This window comes from Hemitrygon akajei, unplaced genomic scaffold (assembly GCF_048418815.1).
Source record: "Hemitrygon akajei unplaced genomic scaffold, sHemAka1.3 Scf000151, whole genome shotgun sequence".
NCBI lineage: Eukaryota > Metazoa > Chordata > Chondrichthyes > Myliobatiformes > Dasyatidae > Hemitrygon > Hemitrygon akajei.
The window spans coordinates 806,870-819,011 of record NW_027332037.1 but is presented as its reverse complement, the minus strand read 5'-3'; the positions used below and the strand labels follow the sequence as shown (position 1 = coordinate 819,011).

Here is a 12,142-nt window from a genome sequence, read left to right as displayed (position 1 = left end):
TCCACAAACCCCTGATGTCAGTCAGTAAACACACCCCTCGAATGGTGAACCAGATCTCTGTCATTCCAAAGGTTGACAGACACTTCCCCAGTGAACCCCACCTCATTAAAACCCAGGGTTTCTGTCCTCATCCTCTCCCTGACAACCCATCTTACCCGGCTCCATGGATCACCTCAGACAAAGGGGATTATTCATCACCACAACAAAGCACACCAACTGTGAGTAATCTTGGACAGAGCAGACATTTCACACAGACAGGAGGGAAGGAATAACTGAACACTCAATGGCAGCCCATTACGACGCACATCCAACAGCTGGATTGGTCTATGAGAAGTTCGACATCACGGAGTAAGAGACCCCGATGGATACAAGATCTAATACCTGAAGATGTCTGTCCTGCTGAGACAGAGGATGGTGATGGGGTGGGTTGACCTGTAGATGATCCATTGGGCTGATCCATTGTGGAAGCCTCCAGGTCTGGAACAAAGTAACAGAGACATGGGAGAGTGGCAGAGATTAAACAGGGACAATCATTCATAAAGATGTGAGATTCTGCAGATGCTGAAAATCCAGAGCAACACACATAAAATGCTGGAAGAACTCAGCAGGTCAGACTGCATCTCTGGAGGGGAATAAACAGTGAATGTTTTGGGCTGAGACCATTCATCAGCATTGGCAAGGAAGAGGGAAGAAGCCAGAATAAAGAAGTGGGGAGGAGTACAGCTGGCAGGTGATAGGTGAAGCCAGGTGAATGGGAAGGTGGGTGGGTGAGGGAGGGGGTGATTTGAGAATCTGGGAGGTGATATGTGGAAGAGGTAAAGGGCTAAGGGGGAGTAATCCAAAGAGAGAGGAGAGTGGACCAGTGAATAAAGGAATGGAGGAGGGGACCAGAGGGAGATGATAGACAGGTGAGGAGAAGAGAAAGGCTAACAGGGGAGCCAAAGAGATGGAAAGAGAGGGAATTGGTAGGGGTTTAAATTACCAGAAGTTAAAGAAACCAATGTTAATGTCATCAGTTTACACGCTACCCAGACACAGTATGAGGTGTTGCCCCTCCATTCTGATTCTGGCCTCATCATGTCAGTGGCGGAGCCCTTGGACAGACACGTGGGAACGGGAATGGGAAGTTGAATTGAAATGGGAGCCACTGGGACAACAATTTGGAAAGGAGGTCTCTGATCTGAAGAGATACCAAAACCATCCAGTCCCTGTTCAGCAACTCTCCCTGGTGAATGTCTGTGACCAGTCACTACTCTCAGTCCCTACACTCTTTAGCATGGTCTTCTCTGCTATGCTGAATGATGCCTTCCGTGATTGTCAGGATGGTATACACGTCAGATACAGGACTGACGGTGGGCTATTCAACCTCCGGCGTCAAAGGTAAAGGAGACCGTCATCAAAGATCTCTTATTCACTGATGATTGCTCCCTATATGCCAGCACAGAGCAGAAGATGCAGCGAGAAATGAACTGCCTCTCACGAGCCTGTGACAACTTTGGACTTACAATCAGCACCAAAAAGACCGAACTTATGCACCAGCTCGCACCCGGAAAGCCCTACCAGGAACCACACATCACAGTAAAGGGGCAGAAGCTACTGGCAGTTGACAACTTTACTTATCTGGGCAGTACTCTATCACGAGCGGTGAACATAGATGCAGAGATCAGCAACAGAATTGCCAAAGCCAGTGCCGCCTTTGGGAGACTCTGTGAGAATGTATGGGAGCAGAGAGGACTCAGCCTTACCACCAAGCTGAAGGTCTACCGAGCAGTGGTTCTCACCACTCTCCTCTATGCCAGCGAGACCTGGACTGTCTACAGCAGACACGCTAAACAGCTCAACCACTTCCACTTGAGCTGCCTCCGCAGACTTCTCCACGTACGATGGCAGGACAAAGTCCCAGACACGGAGGTCCTGGAGCGGGCTGGCACCCACAGCGTCTACACCCTCCTACAGAAAGCCCAAGCCAGATGGGCTGGCCATGTCGTCAGGATGTCTGACAGTCGACTACCAAAACAGCTGCTGTATGGAGAGCTGAGCCAGGGCAAGCGCTCAGCTGGAGGGCAGAAGAAACGTTTCAAAGACTGCCTCAAAGTGTCCCTCAAAGACCTCAACATCAATCCCAGTAGCAGGGAATCGCTTGCTCTGGACCGCCCAACCTGGTGGAGCGGGACCACTAAAGGAGCGTATGCAGCAGAAATCAGACGCACCGCAGAGGATCAGAGGAAACGCACAGCGCGCAAGGCTCGAGCTACCTCCACTTCCACTGCAGCACCTACCCTCATGTGTCCCACATGTGGGCGAGCTTTCAGGGCCCGGATTGGCCTCACCAGTCACCTCCGGACCCACAGTCACAAACCCTCCACCTGACAGAAGTTGTGGTTGTCTTTGACTCCGAAGGACGAACAACAACAACAACTCTCAGTCAAAGCCCAGATGAATATTGAGGACTGAAGAAGGGAAACATGACCCCACCACAGATACCTGAGTTCACAGACCCTGCTGGGGTGCTGGTCAAACCTGAACCAGGGTCTCCAGTCGCTGATCCCTGGGTTTCCCGAGCTGAGTCTGACTGGGGATCTGCTTCCGAGCTTGAAGACCATGCCGGAGTGGAGGATAAATCTGGACTAGGCTCTCCGCTTGTTGATGCCTGGGGTTCCTGAGTTGTGTCCAACTGAGAATCTGCAATAAGAAGATACAAAGGAGGGGTAAAGTAGCAAACAAGTTTTATGTTCGATCAGGAAGGAACTCAATCGCAGGAACAGAAGAATGAAGTCAAGGTCAAATGTGTCGTCTGAAATACACACACACTCTCTCCTTGTGACCATCCTCCTGTGTCACCCTCACTCTCCACCCTTCTCTGTTTATTCCTTCCACTCCACTCTCTCTAACTCCCAAGAGAGCCTCATCCCTCACGACTCACCAAACCCAACCCAACAGACAGGAGAGAGGAACAACTGACTCCATCATTCACACCCCTACCCACAATGCACTGTGCATCCAATAGGTGAACTGGTCCATGGGAGGTTCAACCTCACAGAGTGACAGAGACTGAACGAACACAGACTGACATGAGACTTGGTACCTGAGGATGTGTCTCCTGCTGGGACAGAGGACAGTTCCTGGGTGTGTCCTCCAGTAGACAATCCTGTAGACTGTTCCAGTGTTGAAGTCTCCAGGTCTGGAACAAAGTAACAGAAACATGGGAAATGGGCAGATCTTAAATAACACCACAGGGACAATAATTTGTACAGACGAGGAATTCTGCAGATGCTGTAACTCTAGAGCAACACAGAGAAAATACTGAAGGAATACAGACTGGGAGACCGTTTCTCTGAACACCTACGCTCTGTCTGCCAGAGAAAGCAGGATCTTCCAGTGGCCACACATTTTAATTCCTCATCCCATTCCCATTCTGATATGTCTATCCATGGCCTCCTCTACTGTCAAGATGAAGCCACACTCAGGTTGGAGGAACAACACCTTATATACCGGCTGGGTAGCCTCCAACCTGATGGCATAAACACTGACTTCTCTAACTTCCAGAGGGAGGAGACGGGCAGGTGAGGTGAGGGGAAGGGCTAAGAGTAGAGCTAGAATGGGAATGGAAAAAGAGGGAAGTGGGAGGGAGAAGAATTTACAGGATGTAAGAGAAATCGATATTCATGCCATCAGGTTGGTGGTGGCCCTGACAGACTATGAGGTGTTGTTCTTCAAACCTGGGGGTGGTTTCATCAAGTCAGAGGAGGCCGTGGACAGTCATATCAGGAGGGAATGGTAAGGAGAATTAAAATGGGTAGCCACCGGAACAAGAATTGGACAAAGAGTTCTCTGATTTGAAAAGAAACCAAATCCATTTAGTCACCATACACTACTTCTCACTCCCAAAGTTTCTGTGAGTGGACACGTCTCTCAGACAAAGTCCAGATGAATATCGAGGACTAAAGGAGGGAAAGATCGTTCTATTCATTGACCCTCACAAACCCCATCACGAATATCTGAGCTCAGAGACCCTGCTGGGCTGGTGGTCAAACCCAGACCAGGCTCTCCTGTCATTGTTTCCTGGGCTTCCCAAGTGGTGTCTGACTGGGAATCTGTACCTGAGCTCACAGACCCTGCTGGGCTGGTGGTCAACCCTGGAACAGGCTCTCCGGTCACCGAACCCTGGCGTTCCTGAGTTGTGTCCGACAGAGGTTCTGCAATAAGTAAAGATACAATGGAAGGGTAAAGTAGTAAACAAGTTTTACCTTCAATCAGGAAGGAACTCAATGGCAGGAACAGGAGGCTCAAGTCCAGGACAAATTTGTCCTCTGAAATACACACACGCTCCTCTCCTTTGGTCTTTAATATCTCTACCCTTGTCTCTCAAAGCCCTCTCCTCACATCTCCCTCTCTCGGCATTCACCCTGTCTGCATCACTCTCTTTTCAGTCTCTCCCTCACTCCGGTTGGTGTGTCACTCTCACTGATCTCTCTGCCCAACTCTCTTCACAGTCATCACTCTCTCTTCACTCGCCTCATTGCTCCCACTCCAGCATCCCACCTCTCTCCCCATCCCTCTCTCCTGTGTGTTTTCACCCATTTCTTTCTGTCCACGTAGTGAATTACTCAAATCCCACTCCGGTCGTTTCTATGTCTCATCAGTCACCGTGTAACTCCTCACAGTCAATCCTCCCTTCCTCTCTGTGACCATCCTCCTCCCTCCCTCTGTGCCACTCTCAGTCACTCCACCCCTCTCTGTTCACTCCTCACTCCCACATTGCACCTCCCTCTCCACCCCTCTCACCCATTTTCTGCTGTCCACGTACTGAATTACTCATGACTAGAATCAACTCGTGCCAGAGCGAGGACCTGGACCCACTGTGATTTGCCTATCACAATAGCTCTACAAATCAAATCAAATTAAGCTTAATTATCATTCAAACCATACATGGATACAGCCGAACGAGACCGCATTCCTCTGGGGACAAGGTACAAAACATTCAAAATAGCAAGCAAACATTCAAAAACACGAGTAACAGAGTTCAGAATATCGAGCAAAGAAGCATTTTCACTTGAAAAGGAAATCAGACACAGTCCAAGACCCTGAGAGACAATGTCCAGCAGTCGATGGTACTGTCTCCCGGCAGTGTACAGACACACGCAATCCAGCCTGTCAGTCCACCGCTCAAACACGATACGGAGAGAGGGGTGGAGTGACTGAGTGACACAGGAGGGAGGGGAGGAGTGATGGAGGTGAGAGGGGAGGATGGTCACAGAGAGGAAGGGAGGAATGACTGTGAGGAGTTACTGATGAGACACAGAAATGACCGGAGTGGGATTTGAGTAATTCACTACGTGGACAGAAGGAAATGGGTGAAAACACACAGGAGAGAGGGATGGAGAGAGAGGTGGGATGCTGGAGTGGGAGGAATGAGGTGAGTGAAGAGGGAGTGATGACTGTGTGAGGAGAGTTGGGCAGAGAGATCAGTGAGAGTGACACTCCAACTGGAGGGAATGAAGGAGGGACTGACAAGAATGATGCAGACGAAGTGAATGCTGAGAGAGGGGGATGTGAGGAGAAGGATTTGAGAGACAAGGGTGGAGGATTGGAGGAGTGGGAACCAGAGGGAGATGAGGGACCGGTAAGGAGAAAGGCCAAGAGGGGAGCTGGAGTGGGGATGGAAATCGAGAGAAGTGGTAGGGGTTCTGTGACCAGTTGGAGAGTCGCTTTCACTATTTTCTCCCTGACTACCCCTCCCCATGGCCTCTCCCTATCTTCCTCTTCACTCGGTCTTCCTCCATCTCCCTCTCTGCCTTGGTACATCACTCCCCCCTCTCCCCTCACTCTCACCACCGCTTCCTCCATTTCCTGTCAGCCTCACCCTCCCTCACTCCAGGGGATGGGTGGACTCTCTCCCGGCAGCTGACACAGCATTGTGGGCCGAAGGGCCTGTGCTGTGCTGTACTCTTCTGTGTTCTATGATCTCTGTCACAGGTCAGACTGGGCAGTTTCATTCTGACCCCGGTGTGAAGGGGGATACGGGAAAGGTGATCACAGACCACGGGCAGGGCAGCCGACTGGAAAACTCAGCCCGTGGTGTGTGTTGGTGACTCAGGACGTCCCAGAATTTCCCCACAACTACCACACTGCTGTGTCACTGGGGAACGGTGACCTACCTGTACAGTACACAGCATAGTAATACCAGGGTGTCGACCACAGCCAATACACAAAGTAACCGGAGCAGTTTTTCACCCTGATCTCCAGACTCCAGTAACAGGTGTTGTTATCCACAGTGAAGCAGACGGTCCTGGTCACCTCCCCCTCTCCCACGTTGGGATGGGAACCTGGAATGAGATTTATAAACACTGTAAAATGTACCCGGTCCCACAGTACAGCGGGGAATGTGAATCAGGACCCACTGTAAATCAGTGGTTCACAACCCACGGTCCGGTCCGGCCTCAGTCAGCACTGAGCTGCTGCCCTCTCCCTCTCCACCCCACCCTCCCCACAGCAGCACCTTCATCTTCTGAATGAGCCTCCCATGAGGGACCTTGTCAAACGTCTGGGGGATCTCACTGAAACCTATCGAATATTGAAAGGCCTGGATAGAGTGGACATGGAGAGGATGTTTCCTATAGTGGGGGAGTCTGGGACCAGAGCGCACAGCCGCTGAACACAAGAACCTCCCTCTACGTCAGAGATGAGGAGGAATTTCTTTACCCACAGGGCAGTCATTCTGTGGAATTCATTGCCACAGACGGCTGTGGAAGCCACGTCATTGGGGATATTTAAACTGAGGTAGACAGGTTCTTGAATCATGAGAGGGTCAAATGTTACAGGGAGACGGCATGAGAATGGGATTAAGAGGGAAAATAAATCAGCCATGATGGAATGGTGTTGCAGACTCAAAGGCCAAATAGACGAATACTGCTCCTCTGTCTGATAAACTTGTGCTCTAAAGTCCTTGAGGACAACATCCACAGCTCTACCTTCATCAATCATCTTTCAACACCTGGAAAACTCGACAAGTTACTAAGTCACAATTTGCCCCACACAAAGAAAGGTTCACTGTCCCAATTCACCCTCAATCTTCCAAATGATCATAAATCCTCTCCACCAGCTTCCCCACCAATGACCTGAGACTGACTGGTCTGTATATTCCAGGATTATTCATATTTCCAGACATTTTCTCCACAATTGAACGGAATGTTAAGTAAATTAAATTGCGGATTTATTTAGAGATAAAGGGTGGAGTCGGCCTTTCTGACCCTTTGACCCATGACACCCCAACAACCCTCGATAATCCCAATTAACCCGATCCTCATCAGGGGACAATCTCTGTGGGGAGAACCCGGGGAAAATCCATGCATTCCATGGGGAGGACGGACAGAGACTCCTTACAGATGAGGCTGGAATTGAACTCTGAACTCCGACACCCCGAGCTGTAACAGCGCCGCGCTGACTGCTACGTTACTATGGCAACCATTAATTTATCCCATTAATTGGTGATCGATGATGTTTGCAGACTCCCCCAAGTCCCTGCAGATTGCCCTACCACTGAAATGAGTCTGGGGCCATTGAAACTCCTCCGGGTCATATCCAGAATGGGGTCATTGGCAGACCAGTTCTGTAACCCAACTCCAGGGAGATGGGGTTCTGTGTCTATGCTGGGATCCTCTGAAGAGATCCGGGTTGTTATTGTGACACACCCCAAAAATAACCGAGCCCCACTGATGTAAACTCTGACCCTACCGTTTAACCAGCCTGGGTTCTTCCCAGAGCAGTGACCCTGTGGAACGACCGTCTCGGGAATCTTCCATCCTCCGGAACTGAAACAACAATCAGAGAGTCAGTCACTGATCTGAGGGAGTTTATTCACTCAGAGAGACATGGGAAATTACACTCACCCTGTCCGTACCCTATCTCTGGTCAATAACCCCCCAATCCTGGGAATTTCCTCTCTGTTGTACCTCCCCCTTGTCTCTACCCCGAGAATGTGTGATCTCCCCTCTCCCTGTATTTACTCCCCATCTCAGTGTAGTCACTGATGATCCCAGTCTCCCTGCATTTCCCATTCATACATCCCTTGTTCCCCTGTTTACATTCCCCTTCTGTGTCCAGTTTCTCAGTGATTATCTCCTCACTTTACCTGTTAAATCTGTACCATCCCACAGCAAGATTTCTATCATCCATCCATTGTCCACCGGTACAGTCAGTGTTGGAACAATTCGTGCTCCTCCAGGGCTGATCCAGGACGGTGTGGGTTACACACGGATCACCGAGTGTGGAGTCTGTGACTGAGGCACAGAACAATGTTCAGTGTTAATGTACAGCTCACGTTCCCCATCCTCTTTCTCTGCCAACCACAACCCCCCATCTGCACTTCCACCCTCAGCAACTCCTGGGCAACAATATTTATTTTTATTCCTCGAAGGGACGTGAGTTTCAGAGGCTGAGCCAGTGTATAACTGCCCCTCCAGAGGTTCCCTTGAGAAGGTGGTGGTGGTGGCCTGTCCTTGGCCTGTTGCAATCCTTGATGTGTGGGGACACCCACAATGATGATCCGGAGTTCCAGGGTTTTGACCCAGTGACACTGAAGGAGCAGCAATGTATTTCCAAGGCACGGTAGTGCGTGGCTTAGACAGAAACTTGCAGAAAATGCCTCACTCCCCAACTATGGCTCCTTCCAGTCCCCTCTCTTCATCCCACACACCAGATCTTTCTTCCACCCCCATTTCCAGTCTCCCTCTGCTGCCCATCCTGTTGTCACCTTCTCTCCCCTTTCCCACTTCCCTCCACCCCAGTCTTTCTCTTCCTATCCCTCCATTCCCCTTCACTCTTCTCCATTCCCTTCCACCCTCCACCTTTACAATCTTCCCGTGCTCCCCTTGTGTGCCAGGGCAGATCAGGGTTTGGTGGTTCTGGTCACATCAGTGAAGGAAGGATGTGGAAGTTTCAGAGAGTGTGCAGAGGAGATTTATCAGGATGCTGCCTGGATTGATATCTTATGAAACTCGACTGAGTGAGCTTGGGCTTTTCTCTTTGGACTGAAGGAGGATGAGAGGTGACTTAATAGAGGTCGACAAGATGGTAAGAGGCATAGATCGGGTGAACAACTTTTTCCCCAGGAAGTGGCTAATACCCAGGGGACAGCAAGGTAGCATAGTGGTTAACACAACTCTTTACATTACCAGCGACCCGGGTTCAATTCCCACCACTGCCTGTGAGGAGTTTATACGTTCTCCCCGTGACCACGTGGGTTTCCTCCGGGTGATCCGGTTTCCTCCCACATTCCAAAGGAGTACCAGTTGGCAGTTTATTTGGGCATTGTAAAATGTCTTGTGATGAGGTGAGGGGATAGATAGGGGGAATTGCTGGAAACGGGAATGGCCACAGGGGAACCCTGCACTGACTTCCTAATCTCCTCATCTCTCCTGTTGGTCACCCATCTGCTGTCCGGGTATGACCACCTCTTCAAATATCTCATCTGTAATATCTTCAGTTTCCCGGATGACCCTAATTACATCCAACTCCAGCTCCGTGACCCGGTCAGTCAGGTGCTATCCACACGATCAATGCCTCTCATCACCTTGTACACCTCTATCAGGTCACCTCTCATCCTCCACAGCTCCAAGGAGAAAAGGCCGAGTTCACTCAACCTATTCTCATAATTCATGCTCCCCAATCCAGGCAACATCCTTGTAAATCTCCTCTGCACCCTTTCTATGGTTTCCACATCCTTCCTGTCGTGAGGCGACCAGAACTGAGCACAGTACTCCAAGTGCAGTCTGACCAGGGTCCTGTATAGCTGCAACATTACCTCTCGGTTCTTAAACTGAGTAACAGGACTGATAAAGGCCAATGCTCTGTATGCCTTCTTAACCACAGATTCAACCACGTAGCAGCTTTGAGTGTCCTATGGACATCGTACACCAAGCTCCCTCTAATCCTCCCTACTGCCAAGAGTCTCCCTCGACCCTCGGCCCTTCCCTTTCAGCGTCTGTCTCCCCCTGCCCTCAGCGTATCACCGTCGCACCCTCCCCTCGGCCTCTCCCTGGACCCCCATCTCCTCGGCCTCTCCCCGGACTCCCATCTCCTCGGCCTCTCCTCTACTTCCCCCTCCACTCGGCACCCATTCCCTCGGACCTCCCCTACCTCCACCTCCGCTTGACAACTAATTCCCCCCCATTGGCCTCTCCATGTCACCCCCGCCCCCCCCCCCCGACCTCTATCCTGTCTCCCCATCCCTGCAGCCACTTCCTGTCTCCCTTTTTCCCTCGGCTTCTCCCTGTCCCCTCTCCACTTGGCCTCTCCTTGCCTCCCCTCCCCTCGGTCTCCCTCCATCTCCCTCTCCACTTGGCACGTCACTCCCCCCTCTTCCCTCACTCTCATCACTGTTCCCTCCATTTCCTGTCAGCCTCACCCTCTCTCACTCCAGGGGATGGGTAGAGTCTCTCCCGGCAGCTGACACAGTATTGTGGGCCGAAGGGCCTGTGCTGTGCTGTACTCTTCTGTGTTCTATGATCTCTGTCACAGGTCAGACTGGGCAGTTTCATTCTGACCCCGGTGTGAAGGGGGATACGGGAAAGGTGATCACAGACCACGGGCAGGGCAGCCGACTGGAAAACTCAGCCCGTGGTGTGTGTTGGTGACTCAGGACGTCCCAGAATTTCCCCACAACTACCACACTGCTGTGTCACTGGGGAACGGTGACCTACCTGTACAGTACACAGCGTTGCTCAAGTGTGTCGGCCACAGCCAATACACAAAGTAAGCAGAGCAGTTTTTCACCCTGATCTCTCGTCTCTGGTAACAGGTGTATCCACCCACAGCGAAGCAGACAGTCCTGGTCACCTCCCCCTCTCCCATGTTGGGATGGAGACCTGGAATGAGATTTATAAGCACTGTAAAATGTACCCGGTCCCACAGTACAGCAGGGAATGTGAATCAAGACCCACTGTAAATCAGTGGTTCACAACCCACGGTCCGGTCCGGCCTCAGTCAGCACTGAGCTGCTGCCCTCTCCCTCTCCACCCCACCCTCCCCACAGCAGCACCTTCATCTTCTGAATGAGCCTCCCATGAGGGACCTTGTCAAACGTCTGGGGGATCTCACTGAAACCTATCGAATATTGAAAGGCCTGGATAGAGTGGACATGGAGAGGAGGTTTCCTATAGTGGGGGAGTCTGGGACCAGAGCGCACAGCCTCAGAACACAAGAACCTCCCTCTAGATCAGAGATGAGGAGGAATTTCTTTACCCACAGGGCAGTCATTCTGTGGAATTCATTGCCACAGACGGCTGTGGAAGCCACGTCATTGGGGATATTTAAACTGAGGTAGACAGGTTCTTGAATCATGAGAGGGTCAAATGTTACAGGGAGACGGCATGAGAATGGGATTAAGAGGGAAAATAAATCAGCCATGATGGAATGGTGTTGCAGACTCAAAGGCCAAATAGACGAATACTGCTCCTCTGTCTGATAAACTTGTGCTCTAAAGTCCTTGAGGACAACATCCACAGCTCTACCTTCATCAATCATCTTTCAACACCTGGAAAACTCGACAAGTTACTAAGTCACAATTTGCCCCACACAAAGAAAGGTTCACTGTCCCAATTCACCCTCAATCTTCCAAATGATCATAAATCCTCTCCACCAGCTTCCCCACCAATGACCCGAGACTGACTTGTCTGTATATTCCAGGATTATTCATATTTCCAGACATTTTCTCCACAATTGAATGGAATGTTAAGTAAATTAAATTGCGGATTTATTTAGAGATAAAGGGTGGAGTCGGCCTTTCTGACCCTTTGACCCATGACACCCCAACAACCCTCGATAATCCCAATTAACCCGATCCTCATCAGGGGACAATCTCTGTGGGGAGAACCCGGGGAAAATCCATGCATTCCATGGGGAGGACGGACAGAGACTCCTTACTGATGATACTGGAATTGAACTCTGAACTCCGACACACCGAGCTGTAACAGCGCCGCGCTGACTGCTACGTTACCATGGCAACCATTACTTTATCCACTAATTGGTGACGGATGATGTTTGCAGACTCCCCCAAGTCCCTGGAGATTGCCCTACCACTGAAATGAGTCTGGGGCCGTTGAAACTCCTCCGGGTCATATCCAGAATGGGGTCATTGGCAGAG

General features: G+C 50.8%; 1 protein-coding gene across 1 annotated transcript in view; it reads right to left on the bottom strand.

The window, feature by feature from the left end:
• Positions 1-12,142, bottom strand: part of LOC140724008 (uncharacterized) — a 31,908-nt gene that overhangs the window by 19,568 nt on the left and 198 nt on the right. The window contains exons 2-7 of the mRNA XM_073038501.1: positions 7,735-7,811; positions 6,159-6,326; positions 4,101-4,196; positions 3,086-3,181; positions 2,485-2,682; positions 382-477 (exon numbers count right to left, since the gene is read on the bottom strand). Of these exons, the coding sequence (XP_072894602.1) occupies positions 382-477; positions 2,485-2,682; positions 3,086-3,181; positions 4,101-4,196; positions 6,159-6,326; positions 7,735-7,811 (731 nt within the window). The remainder of the gene's footprint in view (positions 1-381; positions 478-2,484; positions 2,683-3,085; positions 3,182-4,100; positions 4,197-6,158; positions 6,327-7,734; positions 7,812-12,142) is intronic.